General features: G+C 33.9%; 2 protein-coding genes across 3 annotated transcripts; one reads left to right on the top strand and one right to left on the bottom strand.

Moving 5' to 3' along the window:
* The first annotated feature begins 3,772 nt into the window (after positions 1-3,772).
* LOC111382395 (WAT1-related protein At4g01440-like) lies at positions 3,773-6,065 on the top strand. Of its 2 annotated transcripts, XM_023006360.1 has the most exons (6): positions 3,777-4,527; positions 4,632-4,694; positions 4,781-4,897; positions 5,006-5,408; positions 5,501-5,652; positions 5,727-6,065. In XM_023006360.1, the coding sequence occupies exons 1-6, from the start codon at positions 4,346-4,348 to the stop codon at positions 5,890-5,892; spliced, it is 1,083 nt and encodes a 360-aa protein (XP_022862128.1). In that variant the 5' UTR covers positions 3,777-4,345; the 3' UTR covers positions 5,893-6,065. The 2 variants fall into 2 exon arrangements, with proteins under 2 accessions (XP_022862127.1, XP_022862128.1); XM_023006359.1 differs by having other exon boundaries at positions 3,773-4,527; positions 4,781-5,408.
* A 15,247-nt stretch (positions 6,066-21,312) lies between these two features.
* On the bottom strand, positions 21,313-23,447 carry LOC111382393 (B3 domain-containing protein Os03g0120900-like). The gene has a single exon (XM_023006357.1). It carries the CDS (start codon positions 23,023-23,025, stop codon positions 21,733-21,735), a length of 1,293 nt encoding a protein of 430 aa, XP_022862125.1. The 5' UTR covers positions 23,026-23,447; the 3' UTR covers positions 21,313-21,732.
* Between the last annotated feature and the right edge of the window lie 963 nt (positions 23,448-24,410).

Raw genomic sequence — 24,410 nt, 5'->3', positions numbered from 1 at the left:
GATTTTCTAACATATTTGTTAGAAAATGAACCTCAGAGTTTTAAGGAGGCTATGTCATCAACCGAAGCTTCATATTGGAAAGAAGCTGTTTATAGTGAAATTGAATCCATACTACAAAATCATACTTGGGAATTAGTAGACCTCCCTCCCGGTTATAAACCTTTGGGATGTAAATGGATTTTCAAAAGGAAAATGAAAGCAGATGGATCAATTGACAAATATAAAGCAAGACTTGTCGCTAAAGGCTACAAGCAAAAATAAGGTCTTGATTATTTCGATACCTATTCTCCTGTGACAAGAATCACATCCATACGTATGCTTATTACAATAGCAGCATTGAATGGTTTAGATATACATCAAATGGATGTTGAAACGACATTTTTGAATGGGGAATTAGATGAAGAAATTTATATGGAGCAACCTGAAGGATTTGTGGTCTCAGGACAAGAAAAGAAAGTGTGTCGACTTGTTAAATCACTATATGGATTAAAGCAAACTCCTAAGAAATGGCATGAAAAATTTGACATGGTTATGATGTCAAATGGTTTTAAAATTAACGAGTGTGACAAATGTGTTTATATCAGGAACACTCCAAATGGATATATCATGGTATGTTTATATGTAGATAACATGTTGATTATGGGTAACAATGATACCATAATTCAAACTACAAAAAGGATGCTAACAAGTAAATTTGAAATGAAGGATTTAGGTGTGGCTGATGTTATATTAGGAATTAAAATTTCTAGAACATCTGATGGTCTCATATTGTCTCAATCCCACTACATTGAGAAGATTCTTGATAAATTCAAGAAATATAATATTATTCCTATGAAAACACCTATAGTATGCATCTTGTTTTCAATACTTGTGATAGTAAGTCTCAATTGAAATACTCTCGTATTATTGGCAGTTTAATGTATGTCATGAATTGCACTCGACCTGATATTGCCTATTCAATTAGTAGGCTAAGTCGATATACAAGTAATCCAAACACTGATCATTGGAAGGCTATTGTTAGAGTTTTAGGGTATTTAAAACATACTCAAAATTTTGGATTGCACTATTCGAGATATCCAACAATACTTGAAGGATACTATGATGCAAATTGGATATCAGATACTAAAGACTCCAAATCAACAAGTGGATATGTCTTTACACTTGGAGGTGCTGCAATATCATGGAAATCTTCAAAACAGACATGTATAGCTAGATCAACAATGGAATCTGAATTCATTGCATTAAACAAAGTCGGAGAAGAAGTCGAATGGCTACGAAACTTTCTAGAAGATATTTCATGTTGGACAAAACTTGTGCCTGCTATATGTATCCATTGCGATACTCAATCAGCAATTGGTAGGGCACAAAATGTAATGTACAACGGTAAATCTCGACATATACGTCGTAGACACAATACTGTTTGACAATTGCTCTCTACAGGCATTATCTCTATAGAGTATGTGAAATCAAAAAAGAATACTGCGGATCCGCTAACTAAAAGTTTAACAAGAGAGCAAGTCGAAAGTTCATCGAAGGGGATGAGATTAAAACTAATAAAATAATCAAAAGTTTCCATGGTGGCAACCCAACCTAGTTGACTGGAGATCCCAAGATCTAGGTTCAATGGGACAACCGAACTGTGAAAAACTTAGTATGCACTGAGAATATTTTACTTCTACCCATTCCTATGATGAGTCAGTGCCCAGCTGCCGTGAAATAGGTTAAGATACTCTTTTAATGATTTCTATATATTGATTCGTTCAAGTGGAGTATAACAGAATACTCTTTATGGAAATCACCTATGTGAGTGAGAAGGGGCCGCTTCTAAGAGAATTAGGTGAAGATGAATTCTCTAAAAACCACTCATGAACCAGGAGGTGTCCAAGGCCAAAATGGACACAAACGTGAGAATCAACTGTGTTTGAAGAAAACTGTGTGACTTCTATTGTTTTGGTTTCCATAAACAGCTGACTATTCAAAGCAACTTGCTACTGATTGGCTAAGGAAATCCCATAGATTTTACTAGGGAAAGTTCAAAGTCATTGACTACTTATCTCGATGCAGTCTTCTTCAATTTTTTCTTTGAAAAACATATCAGATGTTATCGTTTGGAATAATGCCAACATATTTTATTCATGTGGAGGATTGTTGGAAAAAATGGTTATGAAATGGGTCAACTTTGAACCCGAATTTCAGTAGGACCCACCTTTTAATTAATACGGGACCTAGCATATTCACGTTCTACTCCACGAGATGATTAACGTGATATATTTATTTATCAAAAACTATTTAAAATTGAATGAAATATTAAGTGTTAAAGTAACCCACATAAACTAAGTATTATGGAAGAATTTGATTTTTCAAAAACTTATCCCACATAGGAAAGTTAGGAAACTTTAGTATGGTTTATAAGGTGGAAGTTCGGAATTGGGTTTGAACCCCAAGGGGTACCAATAGTCTTTGGAAGGGAAGACCTATATTTTATTGGGTTCGGTCATAAACCCACACGGGCGCCCCGTCGCTGCCGTCCGTCCGACCGGTCGGCTTGGCTCGGCTCGGCACGGCACGAGCACGTGCCCGTGTCTAAGTCCGGTCCGATTTGGTACGGGTGCGGGTGGACCTTTGCACTATATTAACTTTTTGGACAAAATTTATTTAAAATTTTGGGCCAAATTGTAAATAATCAAATTCTTGGGTACATTACGAAATTTAAATTTTGGCTGATTCCGAGTGTTTTATTTTCTTTTAACAGTCGTCTCTTTATCGACCAAACAGTCGACTGTTAACCGACTTAACAGACGCGATTTTTAAAAATAGCATGTCTGTTCGGATTTTGAGGTTTGTCTGAAAGGTGATGACTGTTCGAATGGCCACGAACAAGTCTATAAATAGCCAGCCTCTCTACCAGAAAATTTACACCATTTTCATTGCAAACTTTCTGTGCTTTGAATCTCATTCCCTTCTCTCTCGTTCTGATATTATCTCGAAGTAAAACACACTTCGTTGAGTTTGTTGAAATTCCTGCAGATTGCAGTGCTGCTTCCGTAGGAGACGAAAATTCGTTCTATCCTGAGAAATGATTGGTGGACGCCTTTAGCACCATTGAAGGCAGCAAATTCGTTTTAAGGAAATATTGTGAAGTCGGTGGGCTCGAATTACTGTTTACATCCTGTTGATCAATTCTTTACATTCAGGTGATTCTGTCGGATTGGTTTCGAAGGAGTAACTTCAAACTCTAAAAACAACAAAATCTTGTAGTGAATTCAGATACTAAATGTCCTTGTGAATATTATTTTGTAATAGAACGTGCAAAAACTTGTTAATTCTCCCTTTGATTTGTTAGTTGTTTTCCAAATGAACTGATTGAAGTTATTTATTCCTTCTTCCTTTCTTTTTGTGTACTGATTGACAAGTTAATAATGTGATTATGCAGACAACTCCAAGTGCTGTCCAAAAGTTGATTTAGCAGAAAGATCGTGCCAAAAGTTCTTGATGATGAAAGCAGTAAGATATCATCAAGTTGCTCTTTAGAGGTAGAATCCTGATGGGAATTAGGTGCTATGGCCTGTGCAAGTGGACAATTGAAAACATTTTTAGAGAGCTTTAGCTAAAAGTTGAGAACATGACAACCTTAATTAAATTAAATTAACTAATCAATTATTCTCCTTCCTGTTTTAATAGGAGATGGAACTGAATATCTTCAGTGAATGCTTGCTAGCTAGCTACGGAGCTTCAAGAAAGCACGTGTGACTCGTCTGAGCCTGATGAGAATTGCAAGCGTTTACCGATCTTTGACAGAGGATCCAATTTTCAAGAGATTTGACATATTATTCTTGTTTTCAATGCTTAAGATGCTGTCTGACTAATTAGTTAATCTAAAGGAGTATTAGATGCTGCGCAGAGAGATATAAACCAACCATCTATCATCCACCCCACTGACAAGATGCTGAACATGGATGCATATAAACAAATATTATCATGTGGAAAAGGATTGACCCACGTTATATATATTATTTTCCCAGCAGATTAGGGGAATGGGAATCCACTCTCAGAGAACTCAGTGGTCGATATGACGATTGACCAAGGCTATTTAACTTTTCTATTCAAGACTGCAGATGATTCTCAAACAATTATATTCTACACTCATTGGAAGGTACCAGTCAAGAATCAAGAAGAGAATATGTATTAAACTAATGTCAAATTTGGAAGCTTAAAGCAATGAAAGTGTGAAGAAGAATTTGCTCATATGGAAAAACCAGCTCTATTTATAGAGTTATAAGTTGCAGAGAGAACTTCTAGGGCTCTAACATAGAAAATTTAAATACAGAGCAAGCGACCGGTCAAGATGAAGAAATGCATAAACTGGTACCCGGTTTTCATAATGATAGCGATTGATCTGGCCTTTGCCATTAGTAACATACTTCTCAAGAAAGTCGTCACTGATGGGATGGATCATTTGGTCTTCATCACATACCGGCAGTCAATTTCCACAATCTTCTTATCTCCATTGGCATTCTTTTTGGAAAGGTAGTGCTCTGCTGCTTTATTTATAATTTGGAATTTATGGTGTAAAAAACAGCGAGCTCGAGGCTGTTCATGTATTACATAATCTGAATGAAGTTTCCTTGTAGGAAGAGCAGACCTAAACTGACATCAAGCATCTTATGTCACCTTTTCTTGAGTGCAATTGCCGGGTTAGTTGGATTAGATTGATTTATACACTTCAATCAATCCCATTTACAAGAAATTCTCTCTGATACTATGTTGCCTGATCTTGTAGGGCATCTCTAACTCAATACTTATTCCTTGTCGGTATAGAATACACATCTGCAACTTTCGCATGCGCCTTTGTCAATATGGTTCCTGTAGTCACATTTTTAATGGCATTACCTTTTCGGTATGTAACCCTTTTGCACCATTTCCTTTCACAATTATTTCCCATTTTTCTTCGCCTCGTACATAAATTCATTCATCTTTCGTTGTTATTCCATTGTGGGTTACGTAGTTTGGAGAGTATTAACTTAAAGTACAGTAGTGGAAGGGCAAAAGTGATAGGTACACTAGTGTGCCTTGGAGGTGCCATCTTATTGACTGTCTACAGAGGAATACCTTTAGTTCATTTTTCAGGTTCTCAACATGTTACTCAATCTATCAAGCTGAGCTCATCTAAAAGAAGTGAAAGGTGGACGATTGGCTCTTTGGCCATGTTAGCAGGAACATTTTTATGGTCCTCATGGTTCCTTCTTCAAGCAAATATTGGGAATAGATACCCTTGCCAGTACTCCAGTACCGCTATCATGACCTTCTTTAGTGCAGTACAGTCTGCCTTATTTAGTTTGTCGATTAACAGGAACCACTCCATCTGGTATTTGGACAGAAAAACAGATATTATCGCTGTCATTTATGCTGTAAGTGTATTCTTAAACATAATTTCAAGTTAAAGTTACTTCCACAAACAAGATTATTCTTTACTGCAAAATTGTACATGTAAATAATGCAGGGGATGGTAGGATCAGGATTGTGCATTGTGGGAATGTCATGGTGCGTAAAGAAAAGAGGGCCGGTCTTCACGGCAGCATTCAGCCCTCTTGTTCAGATCATGGCGGCCATGTTTGATGTTCCAATCCTACACGAACAACTTCATCTTGGAAGGTAATGACTGGTGGACATATGGACTCATCTATATTCATCAGTTCTATTGATTAGTTCCATTGATTTCTGAGCAGTTTAATAGGATCAATCACTGTAATGGCTGGATTGTACATGCTGCTGTGGGGTAAGAACAAAGAAATGAAAAACCAAGAGATAAAAGTAGTGCAGTCTGAAGAAACTCAAGAGACAAAGGAACAAGAGCCACAGTTCCAAGTCATAGGAATAACAAGCGAATCATGATGACGAATGAGACTGTGTTGTAGTCGAAGAACTTTTACATGGTTTTCACCTCAGTTTTAAGTTTACATAAAGTGACATTATCTAATCTACAGAGAATGACAAGAACCATACTCCAATCTCCTTTCTTGTCATCCCACGAGCTTTCATTTATCAGTAATTTTCAGTTGATTCTAGCTCAGGGGTTTTAGTAGAAAATTATTCCAGGCATTTGACTATGTCAAGTTGTCAATACAAAAAATTAACATTTTGAAACAATATGTCACAATTTTTTATCTACTGAAGTATTCATTTTGCAACTAATCAAATTTGGTCTTGAATCGAGTCAAAATTGACATTTTTAACCAACTTACTTTTTTCAAAATCTTGGAGATCAACTTGCTCTTCTAGCGGTATATTTTCGAAAATATATAAAATTTTAATATGACTTTATCCATTAAATTCAACCAAAACTCCACCACAAGAGATATTAAGTTTGGGTTCATCTTAAAAGGTCTAGTAAGTCGTTATATTTAATTTATCATTTCGATATCTTATCAACATTAAATTTATCCTTAAATCTTGTAGTTATAAATAGGGCCTCTTGAGTTCTTGTATACTCTTCAAGTATGTATGTCACAGTTTACAATGAATTTTATGGTGTTACACTAATGTCCCCAATTTTTACTTGCTAGTTGCTACATTTTAATCCTCGACCTTCCGTTAATTAATATATTGTATACCTAATTGATTATTTCTATTTAATATTATGTTTAACTCAACACTAATCATGTTAAATATCTACTAAAAATTGAGCCTCACATACACCAATTTCCAACAACTATTCATACTCCTCAATCATATATGATCACTAGGGTCTTCTTAAACACTACAACAAAAATTACCTTTCACAACGTTCAAAAAATATTGCGAAAGACCTTTTACAGCGTTTTACCGTATGTTGCAAACCTCGATTTTGCCGTAGTGTGAAGGATACGGTAACTTTTATCTCGTTGCGAAAAACTTTTTTGCATTGTTTTTTCTGTGTTGCGAAAAACTTTTCTACAGCATTTTTTCGAAGTTGTCATTAATCTTTTTCGCAACGTTTTTTCGCATTACGAATAACATTTTTCGCAACTTTTTTTTTGACCTTTTCGCAACGTTTAGCGAACATTGCCAATAACCTTTTTCGTAAATTTTTTTCGAGTTGCGAATAACATTTTCACAACGTTTTTTGTACTTTGCCAATGCTTATGTTCATATTTTTTGCAATATTTTTTTATCGTTGCCGTGTGTCATTTTATATTTTTTTTTTTCAATTTTTCATTTTTTTATTCGTATAACAATTTACATAAATCAATAACAAAACATGATAAAAATAACAATATCTTATAACTCCAATAATCATTATTAATTGAACTCCAAAATGTAACAATATCCATACAAAATTCAAATCCAAAATTCTAAAGCACTTAAAAATCTAATACATTTAAAAAAAATTAAAAAACAACAAACTTAGCAAAGAGTAAAACAACATCATTGGCCTCCATAATTTCCTTCTCAGCAATCTTCCACACGATCATAGCCTTAACAACCACCGGCTAATTTTTCTGCAAAACTCCATTATCCAAAACCTTAAAATACCCGAACTATATAACATCAATTATGGGCACTTTTTCCTCATTGGCGAAATTGTTTTAAGGCATTAAAGAAATTGAACAATTAATCAAATGGCAAGCCTAAGAACGTAAAATACAGATTTATGCATGTACGGAGACCAAAAAAGCAAGTACATTAATTTTTTTACAACTGTATTTCCTCTGAACAATGTAACTAATTAATTCCACAAAAAGTAAAGAAGAGGTTTTTAATTATTACTGTACCATGGATGTTTGAGTTCATAACAAATTTAATGAGCTTACAGTTGCAAATGAAAATATGTTGAGCTCTATTTGGAGAAGTAATTTAGTTTGTTCATCCAACATATAGTCTAAAGAAGCAAGACATATATCATCATCCCTCTAATTGGATGGTGGCTGCTCTTATATAAGCAATTTGTGTAAATTAAGGAGAGGTTAAAGGAAGCATCTAATTAATAGAATGAAAAATAGAACAATAGTTTTAAGATAATGTGCTTACCTTTACATATTGCAATATAAATATACAAAGACCCTCGGGGCATAGCTCAGTAGTGTAAAGGACAGGAGTGAGATTATCTCACGCCTTGCTGGCAGCCGCAATGTGGGGGTTCGATTCTTAAGACGTGGAATTTGACTTTTTGTAGGTGCAGTATACAGACAGCTCTTGTCCTATGACCTGTTGGGACACATTCCGAGATTTACCTTCCTCACAAAGATCTAGGGATGGACGATGGGGACCCTCAAGGTTGGAGTTCAAACTTTTTTTTTTTTTTTTTGATATAGAAAGACCCAAATTATCAATCCTCAAATTGCAATAGCAGTTCACAATCAATTGTGCGTCAAATGAAAGCATCAACATATTTTAAGATAATGTGCTTACGTACTTGACACCTTTACATTGAAAATGTAAAAGCTTTGATTCAATAAAAGTGGGAATCAAATCATAAATTCACTTAAACATGACAAATGGCCCACTAACAAAGCACTGAGAGGATTTAATGACTGAAAGGCAACATAAAAAAAATCCAGACCAATTGATATTGTAAAGAACTTATTCAATTGGTTACAACAAACTCATTGTTAGCATAGAAGAATTACATCATTGTCATTTGTATGCCTTTGTAAGGACAATTTACAAGATAAACCCTACAATTTACCCCCCATATTTTGCAATTTTCATAAAATAATTTTATTTACAGTCACTCATTATCGTAGTTGTCCTACGTGATATGCATGCAACGGTTAGTTATTTAATATATGTAGCAAGAAAAAATTACCACATTAATATATCAAATTACAAACTATCATGTAGGATGTCACGAAGGGCGATTAATGCAGTGAGCGATTATGAATAACATTACTCTTTTTTATACTGTATTTTAATTATTGGTAGCAAAACCATATTTTGTAAGGGAAAAAAGAGTTATTTTACAAATTTACCATAATAAATAGTTAACAAACCAAAATACTCCCAATTGAACATGACAAATCACGCACTATATATTTGATTACGTAATACTTTACAATTTTTCTATTACTCTTTACAATTTTTCTATTACTCTTTCAATCATTTAGTATTATTTTTTCAATAAAGCCCCCTGTCCCGATTCGGGGACAGGGTTGAAGATAGGGGAGTCATATGGTGCTAGGCAGGGATAGACTCCCCTCCAAAAGGGGGGCGTCATGGCACTCTTGTCCCTGACCCTATCCCCAAGTCGGGACAGAAAGCAGGATTGTTACACCTCTTTATTTCATAAATTTATTTTATATTAATTCAAGTATCTTGACGACACTATTTTACCGACATGTTGACTACTCTATTAACATGACAACTTTTTAGTTTTATTTTTACCAAAAAATTGTATATTTTTATCGACAATATTTACATTTGTTTTGTCTTTTAAACTTTACTGGTAAAAATAGATAAAAGGAAATACTAAAAAAAGAAATAAAAATTTATGAATGGATACTTGAAAATTTTTTAAATTTCAAAATAGTATAAAATTATAACCTCAACCTAAAATAAAAAAGAAATTCTTTTTTGAGCTGCAAAATAAAATATCATATATTAATTTACTTGATTTCTTCTAATAGGAAAATTCTTTGAACGTGACTTATTTAATAGATGATGACATCTAAGAATTTTCATTTATCTATTTAATAATATTTGGAAAAAATCAAATGACAGTTTTGCTATATTTCCTACACCGTTTATTTATTAAAATTTATTTTCTACTTTTTCCGGTTATAATTTTAAAAAAATAACGATCATAAATTTTGTAAACATTCTTTATCACCTTCCAAATAAAAAAAAAATTTAATAAATTAATAACATAAACTTTTAGTAATTAAATTTTTTGTGAATAATGAAATAGTTAAATAATCAACATGGAAAGTGTTACATAGTTAAAATACACGGTGTGATTTGTTATTTTCAATTAAAGGTATATTGGTTTATTTAGTTATTTATAACGGGAAATTTGTAAATATTTCTTTGCACTGCCACTAAAAATAGAATAATATTATTTTCAGTCAATCATTACCACAATCGTCCTACGTGACAGACATGCGACGATTAATTATTTAATATATGTGGCAGGAAAAAACTACCAAATTAATATATCAAATCATAAACCGGCATGTAAGATGCCACGTGTAGCGACTACCGTTTGAACGACTATGAATAGCATTACTCTTAACAATACTAAAAAATACTGCATGTAAAATGTAATTTGCAAATAGTACGCAAATTGTAAGCGCACCTAAATGCAGTGTAAATCTTAAAATTTCCTTTTTATAATCATCATCAACAATGCTTTTCTAGTTTATCACCATATTCTTGCTTGTCTTAAATAAATCATAATCATCAGTAAAAGTATACTTCATTTTTATGTTGTACGAGATTATGACATAAAAAGAAAAAAAAGGTTCGATATCACTACACTATAGAGAGAGTGTTTCTAAATATCATTAGACAAAAGTGGATTGTTGATGAATCATCTTCTTAGATGACTAGAAACTTCACTTTATTCAGTTTGGTCTCATCGATCGTCAATCATCCTCATCAAGTTTATCTAAAATGTGTCTATGACTAACTTTCTGAACAACTTTTCAATTAGCTAGCTCCATTCTTTGGACATCGATGTAAACATTTGTTTAACTTATGAAGCAAGTGAAAAGGAATCAATTTTGTACACTCGGCATAGATATTAAGGACTGTGGTGAACTACACGAAATAAACGCTACTTGATTTCATTTTTAAACACGTAATTCCCAACAAATTGGATGTCATACGTAGAGTTGGTAAACTACTTCACCTACGAATTTCTCACGTGATTAGATTGATCATTGGCGAAAATGATAAAATATTTTTTTTGAAAAAATTGATTTACTTCACCTACGGATATACGTATAAAAATGTTAAATGATCACATTTGCACGAAATATTCGTTAGTAAAGAACCGTCACCTTTACCAATGGAAATATGTCATTATATTATAGCATACAATATTAGTGCATTAATGAGCCAGACACTTAGTGCTCGGTCAGGCTTGGTTATGTCAAAATGGGCTCATTCACTCTTAATGGCAATTGGCAATGGGTAGATTCGGTGCGGGTCGACCATTCTGTGTATTGTCTTGCCAGAAATTTTTCATGTTTCCCCTGTGGCCTGGTTAAGTTCGGAGCAGAGTGGACGGATCGCCCAAAACCTGCCCCATTCCCAAGACAAAGCAAAAAAAATAAATTGCTCGTCTCGCACCATCTCATCCCACCAAACCAACTAGGCGAGGATTTTTTGCGTCGTTTGGGGTAGGGCAATTTTTTATTTTTCCGTAAGGATATACAAGGTATTATCTACATGCTTATGACAAAAAAATCAATGACATTTAGGAATATGCTAACATTGTTTTGAAATAATTTTTTTAACAAAACATATATTTATAGAAGGACATAGTCGATATGAATTTTTTTTAATACTTTTGATAATGAATATTACGCTTACTGTTAATTACCGTACTTTTAAATTTCAAACAATTAAAGCATTTTTTCGCTTCGTAATCATTCTCAATGACCAATAATATAGTTGTTGAATGTCAAAAACTATTTCGATGACAAATTAGAGTTGGTAAACAAGTTATTCTTAACTTTCAATGACTAAAAATATATGGTTGTTGAATGTCACATTTAACAACGAAGTAATACTAGTCATTGAATGTCGAATTGTATTTTACTTCCAACAAGGAGATTCAATTAATTAGTTTTTGCTTTATTATATTAACAATCATAAATTGTAGACATTGAATAGTACTATATTTTTAGCAAACGATTATGTTATCGTTGAAAATTAATAGATATTTGGCATGATTTCTTGATTTGAAGCCCACTCACGACGACCAATATTTATGTATTCATAGAAAATATAGAATTAAGTACTAATTTTTTGGTCGCTATAACATATTTCCAACTAATTCAAAATTTGATTGTTCACCATCAATTTTTTTTTATGACCAACCTTAATATTTAGTTGTTGAAGACAGTTTTTAACGATCAAATTGATTTGGTCGTTGAAACATAAGTCGTAAAATATCATTTTTCCTATAGTGAAAATGTATTTTGAAATAATGAATTTTTTGGAAAATGTGTGGTTAAAAGATAAGTAAAAGTTTTGAATTTATATGTATCGTTATTTTATGAGAAAATGCGAGATTAAAAAATGCATCTTTGAAAAAATGGAACCCAAACAGGGGCTCATATTAGTGATTTTATATTCTTGATGCATTTCGTTATTTCTTCTTGTCGATGGAAATCACTTGCATTTAAATAAAATTACTTAACATCGTTTTTAACACAATTCCGAATTACTCGTATATGATTATATGTTTTGGTAAAAAGAAAGTTGGACATTATTAACCAAACAACCAGAATATGAGCTCTCTCATATGCAGACAGCATGCTTAAGTATACAATTTATTAGTTACGACATTGTTGTGTCAAGTTCTTTATACGTACGCTTACTACATAATAGAAAATTTAATTTTAAATTTAATTCTAAAGTAAAGGAAAGTATAACAACATTCAAGTCCTAGTCTTAATTAAGGTCAAACAATCTATTAGCCCTCTTTTTATTTTTAGTAAAAATGCCAAATCTTCCTTAATTTATTGAAAAAAATAAAAATAAAAAGGGTCTCATCCAGTCTTGGTCAACTCTTCTTTAATGGGCTAAAGATTCAATATTGCAATTTTAAATTATAAACTTAGGGTCGAATGCCCATAACCAAAATTATGTACGAATACTATTTTGCCCCTTGAGTTATATATTTCTCCTTAGATGATATTTTCCTATAAATTCATCATCCATTTGTGATTAAATAACAAAACTATCGATCTGTAAACATGTCATAGATTTAATAAGCGATAAGATTTATCCGAGTACTGAAAATGCAGAGCGAACTTTCACTTCGCGATGGAGAGTTATGGATTTCATCTTGTAAATATTTGTTCTCAATATTCACAAAGCTCATACTATCAAATCCCACAAATTACTGAGGTAGTCCTTTAAGAATTATTACAAGTCAGGTAGTCAATTCAAATTATGCTATGTAAAATATACTATATTCTCTATTAATTAGAAGTCATCATTTGACAATCTTGAAATCATTCGTGTTAAAAAAAAAAAAAAAAGAATTTTACTTAAAATTAGTCACTAGAAAAATTGCTAATTGTTATTGAACCTTTTCTATACTTAAACCCCTTGTTTGGTAAGTATTAAAATTAGATTTTTAGTAAAATTTGATAAAAGTTGATGAAATGCGTAGTTGAAAAGTTGTTAAATCCATAAAAATTTGTGATTAAAATTAATTGTCGAGATTGACTTACACTAAAATATATATTTTAATCTTTACCGAATAGGGCTTATTCTAAAACTCCTACACACACAAAAGTCGATGAGAAGAGAACAAAAGTCGATGAGAAGAGAACATGGCAGGCTAGGAATGAATTAGGTCATGGAAGATTGGTAAAAGGATTTTGGCTTTCAATTAATAATTAGTGAGAAGTGGTACCACTGTAGGAGCAGAAGTGGGAAAGATTGCGAGCTTACGAGACAATGGCCGCTTGGAAGTACAAACACAGCCCATGCATCAGCCATTAACCAAGAAATATACAAACGTGACATGTCATGCAATGCAATGGGGGACCTCATGGCTCGGAGATTGGAGTCTCACATACAAACTACTAACGAAACTTACTCATACTAGTTTAATTAGAGTGCCAAGCGTCTTATAAAAAGAAAAAAAAAAAAAAAAGGATTTCTACGAAATAAATAATGACATGGACCAAGAGTGGAGTCCGAGGGACAATAGTAAAAAAATTATATTGAGCTTATAGATTGAAAAAAGAAAAATTTACAGTAGAATACAAAAAAGGGAATTTTCATTAAAAAAAAAATGTTTTTACCTTATAAAAATGATTGTGCTTGACATGGACTACGTTATCAGAGGCTAGTCAAGACAACGACCATGAGCATATCGAGTTCGCATGATGACACGAAACGTGACTCAATCCCATGATATATAGTATCCATTATTTTATAATAAATCAAAGAGTACTGGAATGAAGACAAATATGTGCAAGGAAGAAGAGACGAAAAAGAAGAAGACAAAGAAGAGTGGGAGAGAGGGGTGGGGGACTGGCACGGGCGACAAGAGTAACAAACATTAGGGAAAAATCAGTTTGTGCTACTTGGCACAATCAAGAAACTCAGCATTAAATGAGGGCGGGAAAGATGAATAAAATTCAGGCCCAGTTCTCCATTCCCTTCCATTCCTTTCTTCCTTGCTTCATCACAAATTCGCAATCCAATCCTTCTTTTTTGACTAAAATGCATCCATCATCTTTACGGCTGTTCAGCCTGCCAGCCTCTGTATCTATGATTAGTTGCTTTCAACACCTCTCTCTACACGTAATTGAGTGGTTGTTTTCTGGGATCTGCTGCCTGCCTTTGCACTGTCATTGTTAAATACTTGCATTTCTATGTATTCATTTTATCTATTGTATAAATACCATCTTCTTTCTTATTACTTCAAATCAGGATACAAAAAAAGCCAATCCACCCTATATAGCTAGGTGTACCTTATATATACGTAGCCAGCCTCATTCTCGTTCGCTTAGTCATTGCTGATTTGAACTGATCGCCAAGTCCAACCAAGACTTTTGGCGTCTCTCTCTTTACTCTCCGTCACAACTTCGGAATCAGCGTGTAAAAGTGTAGCAGCTGGATATAATGCCAAACCAAACATGGACCGAAATATTCACGGGTACGGAGTAGGTTAGGTATTAAAATCAAGAAACAAAATATCAACGTGGTCCATGCAATTTCAATATCAATCAGTGTCAATAATTATATACATATCGCACGCGTTTCTTTCTAGATTCATTGGAAATGGTTGGCAGAAGAAAACCCGTAAACTACTTTTCTTCTTTCTATTTTTCTTTCCATCTTTTTTTAATGCCGTCATTCATTACGCCTATTCCTCCTATAACCTAAATCACATGTACGCTATTTAACCTTTTTTTCCATAGGGTGGAGACTGCGTACGTTACAGTTAATCGAATTTAATCTTGTCATTTCAGATTCCCATTCCCTTTATTTTATTTTATTTTAATTATAATTATATCATGGTGTTGAGCTAGGTTTAGGAGGATTAAAGTGGAATAAATTCTTCTGGCTGTGTTCCCTTGGCCTTGACATTCCATATATGAATATTCAAGTTTGACAGTCATTTGGTCTGCTGTGGCTTTGGCATATAATCTATACGTCAGACGTCAACTTATTGCATCCTTAACCTAATACATCACCTTTCATTAGGTCTACTAGCATGAAACCACAGCTCATCACTTGTAGGCGTTTCCATATGTAATATTTTAATTTATTCTTAAGTCAGCAAAACAATAAACATAAAAGGGAAAGAAGAATATAATGATATTTCATTATTTTCAACAATCCTTAATCATTACTACCACCTAGGAATAGTAGACAGCACCAAAAGTATGGAACAATATGCCAAGTTAAAAATCATATATATGTAAAGTTACGTTTAAGATGGACCCTATGAGTCGATAAGTTTGATGCACGGTCAATCGAAATAATTACTTTTCAGGTTACTATAAAGTGATGGGATGAAATTAATGTTTAAAGTAGTGAGAATGGAGGTACGGATAGGGTTGGATATGGTTCGGTTCACTTCGGTAAATGGAACTGTTGGTTCCAAATTTAATTATGGAACTGTTCGGGTTCAGTTCCATTCGATTCCTAAGTTTCATACAATAATTAATTTTTTAAATATTTACAACTATGCTACAATAATTAAAATGATGATATGTTCAATCTTAGGTTTTACAAAATAACTTATTCCAACTTATATATCTTTTGCGCTTTTTTCATAGATTTGATTGTTAAAATCATAGAAAAAAGAAGATAGCGAGCTCACAATAATAAAAAGAGGAGTGTCCAAGCTTTCAATTCAATTTCTCTAGAATTGTACAAAGGGTACTATTGTAAAATAGTATATTTGAGTAAAATATAGGCCAATTTGTTAAGTTAAACTTGGAAAATCATATTTTGGATTTGAGCTAAATTAATTAGTTTGCAAATTTATGTAGGAAAAAAATAATTTCACTTATTTAAGATCAATAAATAAATAAATAAATAATAGGAAGATTCGATTCTTATTCAATTCTAGAATCGAACCAAATCCGTTCGTTCTCGATTCAGATACTTGTTCGGACATTTAACTTTAAAAAAAAAAAGCCATTCGATTCAATCCAGTTTGGTCCGATTCCGTTTGGGAGTTTGTCCAACCTTAGGTACGGATATTATCTGACTTGTGATCTGTGTAAACATGTAGTTTTCGGAAGCAGAAAAAGTGTTAAGGCTCAACTGTCAGTTTGCTTACTACATGAAAGATCTGGGATCGCCCACGCTTCTGTTTGTTTTGTTTAGCCAAAATTACACAGCCAGATTATGCCTTCTCCTTGCTCATCCCCGTATATCCTGCAAATGTGCCCTACTTGTTTTATTTCGTTAGCTGGCTTTACTGATTATTAAGTGTCATAAGTAGGACCTCACAATCTAGATTCTATTAAAAACCCATCTCTATAGGCTCCAAATTCATACATATATGGGTGTACACATAATTCTTAGTTGGAGTAGATTGACCCCAGACTTGAATTAAAATAAAAGCCACGGATACGAGTGGGGTGAGAGCGGAGGACCAACCTATTATCTATCACTCTTACGAGGAAATATGTCGGCACACTTTGGCCTACATTAATAGAAATTGGGGCATCCTGCATTTTGGGTACAATAATAAATTTCCAATATGACTACTACGAATTGAGTGTAATTTCTTTATAGTTTTTGCATATTTAACTAAAGGTCAAATCGATCCGTTCCAAATATGTTCTATGTTTTATATTCATCATTAATATAACATACCATGTTTATGTGTGTGTATATATTAAATGATCAGGATATGTATAGCTGCAGATAGCATGAATTATTCTACCATGGTGGCTTCATATAATTATATAATTATCAAGCCACCATGGTGGCATAATTCATGCTATCTGCAGCTATTTATCCTGATCATTTAATAGTTTATTAATTTTCATAATTTTCTCCATATATATATCTACCTAACTAGCTAGCCTTTCTAGGCTACTTTTATAGGGCTGCTTTTATAAAATATAAACTTTGGTAGCTCCACCAATATTAATTTTAATTCTACTCCTTTCTTAAAAAAAAACTTTTAATTAAAGCTAGGCTTATAGATAGATCCTATAAACTTTGTGTATGAATTTCAAAAAATATATCTAGCTATCTAATTATTACAATATTTTGCATTATCGACCTCTTCACGTGCAATTAGATATTCCTAGTGCAAGATACGTTATTATAGTTGTCTACACATTAAAATATTAGCATTTTATGGGATCTTTTGTGGTTAATTGTGACCCAAATTTCATTGAGAATTGACGGTTTGGTTGAAGGATTTGAAGAAGTTAAAATATGGATTTGGGATTTTTGGGACATCTACGCGTCAATTGGGTGTGAAAATCGGATTTGGAATAGAGAGTCAGCGCCCGAGCACCAAATGAAGTATTGTCCCATTGCTCGTTGTCAGTGAGGTTGGCGCTTGAGTGTCGGTGTTACCCGACACAAAGCCTATTTTGCAATTTGACGAATTTTAGGATACTGTTTCCTTCTATGATACTATAATTAGGGTTTGATATGCGTTCTATGTATAGTTGGCTTTTCATTGTATAGAGAACAAGTTAGAAACACATCTTATATTCTTTCATCTTTTATTGAATTCTCCTCTTCTACCAATGGTGTTTTTTCACGTAAATCTTGGTTTTCTTGATTGTTATTCTCATCTTGCCATATTACTCTTGGCCAATTAATAATTTGTTGACTTGATTATAAATATGTGAGGTAAAGTTAAGGACGGTATATATTTTTTTAATAGATTTTATGAAAAGTGATTTTTAAAGAATGTGTGGTTTAAAAGTGGAAAAAATTATGAGTTCACATGCACATTTATTTTATTGAGAGAATACGATGTTGAAAATAAGTTAAAAGTAGGTGTACCAAACAAGAGCTAAGTAACAATAGATAGAATAAATGGTTCGTATTTTTTACACTTTTAGGCTACATTCAAGTAGACTGTACAAGAAATTATGCGTAAAATTAAAGAATGTTAATGTATTATAGTGAACTAAAATGGATAGAATTTATAAGCTTTTTGTTTAAAAGAATACTATTTACATTAACTTTTTTTTATCCATTCTAAACTCTCCCTCTCCGAATTATGTTATCTGGTTATCCTAAAAAAGATCGTCAAAATAACATTTTTTTCCAAAAAAACCCAAAAAAAAAAAAAAATAATAATAATAATAAAATAATAATAATAATAATAATCCCCCTTAGTTCACTCTAATACTTTCTACATAATATATCTACTAATTTTATGTCTAATTCTGTGTGCCAAGGACAACCTTAAGGTACACAAATCCTTGCATAAACTTGTCATAATTAGACTAAAAAGGGGGAGAAAAATCTGAAATAGTAGGCTGCACAATATTATTTGTATTCCTTCCTTTGCAATAAACTTTTACCTTCAATTTTCTCCCAAATTCGGATTTTTTTTAATTATTATTTGACTGCATGTTCTTACTAATATTACAATACCTATATTTCAACACGATTGCTTAAAACAGGTAGCTCTACAATGGAAATTTTGAAGCAATAAATTAGGGTTCATTTCAAGAAGAAAAGTAGCGTCACGTCCTCTACAAATTTTAATATCTAGAGAAATATTTACTCTTGGTCTAAAAATATAGACAATTTCAAATCTAATATTTCAAAGAATCAAACCTTACGGCGACTCCAACACTGGACCAAAATTTCCAAAGCCTTTCTCATGCATCCAACAAGTCGTCTCCCTATTCCTTTTTCAAGGGCCATTAATACTACAACAGTCAAGAAAGCAGGTCAGCTTCAAGAAAATTTGAAGATGAAAAATGTTAATCTTCCAAGTAGAGATATTTATATATTTGAGACTAAGGAACTAAAACTATTCAATACGACTACACAAAACTAGTCGATATTTTGAATCAGATGAGATGTTTGGATGAAAACATAAAGAATAATCAATATTTTCCGATACTATTGTTGAATAGATCTGTCAGTATACAACATCAAGTGTCATAGAAGGCGGATTGATATAGTGTCTCTGAATGTAAATTATAATTATGGGTCGTTGGATTATCGTGCAAGGAACAAATTAGGGGAAGATTATCAATAGTCGATACATTTTGCGGATAAACACATTTGAGAGAGGTAAAAGTACAATGTACAAGTTTGCAAAATAAATTGCCGGATGAAAAGTCAGGTAGACACTGTAGAATCTTGGCACAAAGGAATAGAAAATTTAATCATTTGAATCAGTATTATAGTGAAAATAGTCAAAACACAATTTGTGAAACAAAATAAAGATAACAAGAATTTACTTTCGGCTATCTTCCTAGTGCATCTGACTAAACGAATAACCTTTGGCATCTTGACAATATATAGGAAAAACATCAAAAAATTATTAGCCCTGATATATACTTCACTATCTTATAGAAATGGTGCTTTGATGAATGGAAATGAAGAGGAACCATTGGTGTCCGTAAAAAGAAAGAGATTGAGCTTAATCAGATAGTTAACTAAGTTTTGTTGATTGATCAGATCAAAACTTGTATATGGACAGCTTGAAGCGTGTATATGCAGTGAATTTAAGCTGACAGTTTTAAAAATTACGTCAAAAATGAATTGATGCTGGTGATATTTGAAAAAGATAAATAGAATGAGGGGAATCAAAAGCTTTTCACTCAGGGTCGAGCTTTTCGAAAATATTGCATTGAGATATAAATATTCATAGAACTGAAGAACATGGTTCATAAGTTGCCCAAAGTAAAATATTTTCTGACATTTGTGAAGAATGTGATCATGGAAAGCATCACACACAATCTTTTTTTGAAAAGAAGGATCTTCAAGAGGAAAGGAAGAGCTTGAATTGGTGCATAGACTTGTGGTCCTATGGAGATGCTCCTATGAAAACTGTGGGTATTTTACCTATTTATTGATTTTTAACACTGAAAAAAAAAAAAAAAAAAAAAAAAAAATGGGGTTTCAGCTATGAATTCCCCTCAATCAAGTTTACTGAAGATAAAAGTAGTGACGCATAGCACGCAATTGGTCTCCAAAACCAAATAAGTAGCTCCTAAAAGCATAATCAAGGTATGGTAGAAATTGGACCAAGTCCATGCTTCATGAATAGGTTGCACAAAACTTTTTCAGTTGAAGTTGTACATTTCATTCAACTATATACACCATTTGAAGCTTGGAATGGAAGAAAGATGGCTTGGTGACATTTGAAGGAACACAGTGGCTTCAACTCTCTCGACAAATACATTTTTATGTTTAACAATGAGAAGTGAAATCGTATGGAACATGCACCATGGCATCATATATGATGTATGACAAGCAATATTTATAGAGCTTCTGCAATGTAAATACTAGAAACTGTATTAATGTGAATGTGAAACTGGAAACAGACAATTATGTGATTTCTGTTCCATTTTAAGCATATAATTTAACTTGCTAATCACATTTTCACTTCTTTTTTTGGGTAAAATTCTTTTATGGGATACCTAATGCTAAAGAAAATCGCAAGAAAGAACCTAGAGGTTAATCAATATCCACGTTAATCAAGAAGAAAGCAAGCATATAAAGCAAATACCTTCTGCTTTAATATTGATTATCTGTACATAGTAAGTATATAGAATTAACGTGACCATCCCAGGTCTATTATACTAGTGCACCTTTAAATGGAAGAATCACAGGCCTATTGTAACTTTGATGGAAAAACAAGGCCAGTGAAAGAAAGAATGTATTATATAAAAACCAACAATTGTGGAAAAAAGGAAGAGAAAGTAATAAAGAGATGGAAAGAAGGTTGCAGGGATTAATGATGAATGTAAGCAAATTAAGCTAGATGATGTACCTTTTAAAGCTCTGCAACAATTCTGCTGCTGCACCTGCCGGCGTGCCCATCTAAGCAGCGACAACAACAACAAACTACCAAAAGCTAATAAAAAACAAAAGTGATAAAAGATGAAGTAGTTCAATTCTCTGCACATTATGTTAACCAACACAATTTATATAGAGAGAAAATTGAGGAAGAGAGTTTATATCAGCTCAGCCGATGATCCAAAGTAGAATATAAGAATTTAGAGAAAACAACTAAAGAGTAAATATGGCATGGGTACATTCTTAGGATCCATGCCCTACTTAGGGAAAGCATAAAATAACGGGCTTGAAGGATCTACAATGTATCTGTGATTTATCTATGCAATATTATGCCTTTATACACAGACTGAAACTCAAACATTAGCATGTGGAAATTATCTTTCATCTCTGATGAAGCTTCTGTGATGCTAGTGAAATCTCAGCATTCTTAAATAATTGTGTAATGTTCTTCCATGTAATGATGTGACAATATCTCCGAGCGCCACTGCGGTTGGACAATGAAGTTGAGCAATATTGGTAAAGATATATGCCTCTTCTGCAGGATCTTACCTCTTTTGAATCTCAAAATGTGGACATGAATTCTTCAGGTCAGATGTCTAAATCCAAGGACATAGACCCCTTGCCCTTGTTGAGCAGGTCCGATGGCACAGTTTGGGGCCTTGACTGGAGAAAAGAAAATGATCTAGGAAATGAAGAAGAATCAAAAGTGGGAGGCTGAAGTTCCATTGTTGTATGTGTTACACTTGTGGAAGACAAGATATCACATCCATCTGACTCCGAAATGGGACAATCCATGTTCACACCAAACAGTCTGAGTCGCTTTGCTGCAGACTTCCCTTGGACCACCGGCACCGATTCAAACACCATCTGCTCAACCCCAACCCCACCACCCCTTTGCATCTGAACCATTCCGAGCTGATGTGGGGCTAATGCTCCAGTTCCAGCTCCAGTTCCAGCTCCAGGTCCAGCTCCGGCAGCCGATCTAACGTAGACTATCGAGCCAGCCGAACAAGGGTTTCCGGTTATAACGTTAGTACTATAACCGTAAGGTCCATTACCATATCCATATGGATTATTTGGATGAGATTGATGAGTATTGACGTTGGGTTGCATAAAGTGTGAATAATCCCTGGTCAATGGTGGCTCCTGTGAGTGAAAATATAGAGGATTCCACGGGTGAAGAGTCCTGTGGAAAGAGAATTGATGTGGAGCTGAGAGAGAAGGAACAGGAGGAGAAAGGTGAAGAGCATCTGGACGGCGCCTCCAATCAATGAATAATCGATCCTTTCCCAAGTCGCCGACCCCACGCTGAAAAGAGACTGTGTCACCTGCATCAAGCTTCTTTTCCTTAACAAAGCGGCTCCATCCTTTGGTCATTACATAGCTCTGGCTGCTGTTCCAGTAGGAGTACCTGAATCGCCATGGCTTTCCATTTCTATCCTCGAAATTCAACAGAAGTCCTTTCTCATTCGTGGATGAATCTAAGGGGAAATACTTTTCTGCATATTGTTTTGGAATGACTAATCGATTGAGCTTGCCCACATCACTTGGTGTCACTACTTTGTCAAACATATGCTCCCTCTCGATAAAGATGGAGTTTCCAGCCATACTACTGCCTTCTCCTCCTCGGCGAAGAACAATATGATCTTCGGAGTCATTAGTCTCCTCTGCATCTCCATTGTTGTTGGGCGAAGAATCGGGCATGAGCTCAGGTTGAACACATCTCTGAGATTCCTCAGCTTCTTGCCGGTGGTAGGTGTAAGGTACAACACCTTTTTGCTCAGAAGATGAGGGGAAGAAAGAGTACCGTGATGAAGGATTCATGCCTTCTGAACTCGCTTCTTCTTCATAAAATCCCGGCCTACCTGACATGAAATTCATGATCTGTATGCCTATTTTCCAGTGTCACTTTCTAAACTCAATCTGACAGATCTACTCTAGACAAATGAAGAAGAGCAAAAACTAGGATTTATTCTTCTTGTTATCAAGAAAAAAGAAGAAAAATCTTAATCTTGAATATGTTAGGTAGTAGCTAGGGTTAACAAGAAAACTCACTTTCTTGTTTCAAAAAATTCAAGAATATCGACGCAGTTGAGAGTCGGTGCTTGCTTTGTTATTTGACCAAACACGTAACCATAGGATGGGTACCCCATGGACGGGATGGACGATTCAAAAAAGTCATGGCTAATTGAGTTGATCATCTATTTATTCTTTCTACTCGCTGTTGACCGTTTATTCTTGGTTGATACCTCCTCCCTGGATGCTTCCCATGTCAAGAGATTGAATAATGTTACTTCGTCATACCAAATGCAGTGACGAAAGACGCCGTGGCAAGAGATGAATGGATGTAAAAGCTGACTGTATTTAAAGTAATCCACTGATAAAATGTCATGTGATAATATATCGACAGGCCATGCTATATATACACGAACGTTTTTGAGGGGCGTGTAAATGCCTATGTACAAATAGTAAATTTCATGTGTCAACTATTATGTCGAACTTTCTGTTCATGTAACATGATTGTAAGGGATTTTCATTCAAATAAAAATTATTTGTGTGAGGTAGGGGCCCATTAATTATCTGGTTGAATTCATGTGAACTCGTCCTTGTACAGTATTTGGAAGTAGTTTTTTTGTTTAAAGACCAAAGCAGCCGCAGCCAGCTGTTTTGTACAGCACGAGCTTCAAATTCTATTTGTGTTTTGTGCAACTTGACTTAGTATTATTCACAGTATTATTTATATACTTTACAATTATTGCCCAACTTCATCAATTCATATTGGCTTCTTCATTAACTATACTATTATTACTATTCACGTTTATATATCTTAATAATTTTGCAACAAACAAGCAGCTCACTTGCTTTAAATTATTATTCATTTGCTGTCACATTACTCCGGACATGACCCTTTCTACTGTATTGCTTAACATAATGAAAAATTTGTAACTATCTTCAACCTTTAAAAATTTAAGCATTTTTTTTTTTTTTTTTACAAGGTGTCCTATTCTAGACTAATCCTTGAGTCTGTGATCCGGCCCCTCTTCACACAGTCCGGTTAATCGCAGGATGTGCCTCCAATTGGCCAGGGTCCGAGCGCTCCCCACCTGGTCTGACAAAGTGCCAAGCAAGCCAATCCAAGTTGCACCTTGCCTTCCAAGAATAATCCTTGCCTTCCAAGTTCCCACTTGCCTTCCAAGAATAAATCCTTGCCTTCCAAATGTTCCCTTGCCTTCCAAGAATAAATTCTTGCCTTCCAAGAGCCCCAT

The sequence above is a fragment of the Olea europaea genome, unplaced genomic scaffold (genome assembly GCF_002742605.1).
Source record: "Olea europaea var. sylvestris unplaced genomic scaffold, O_europaea_v1 scaffold2488, whole genome shotgun sequence".
Taxonomy (NCBI): domain Eukaryota; kingdom Viridiplantae; phylum Streptophyta; class Magnoliopsida; order Lamiales; family Oleaceae; genus Olea; species Olea europaea.
The sequence above is the reverse complement of the archived record's forward strand: the minus strand, read 5'-3'. Positions and strand labels throughout refer to the sequence as shown.

Excerpts from the sequence above, each read along its gene's own strand:
- LOC111382395 (XM_023006359.1), top strand. The coding sequence starts at position 4,346 with ATGAAGAAATGCATAAACTGGTACCCGGTTTTCATAATGATAGCGATT. Across the intron at positions 4,528-4,631 it reads TTGGCATTCTTTTTGGAAAG|GAAGAGCAGACCTAAACTGA; the intron begins GTAGTGCTCTGC and ends GTTTCCTTGTAG. Across the intron at positions 4,695-4,780 it reads TTCTTGAGTGCAATTGCCGG|GGCATCTCTAACTCAATACT; the intron begins GTTAGTTGGATT and ends CTGATCTTGTAG.
- LOC111382393 (XM_023006357.1), bottom strand. The coding sequence starts at position 23,025 with ATGAATTTCATGTCAGGTAGGCCGGGATTTTATGAAGAAGAAGCGAGT.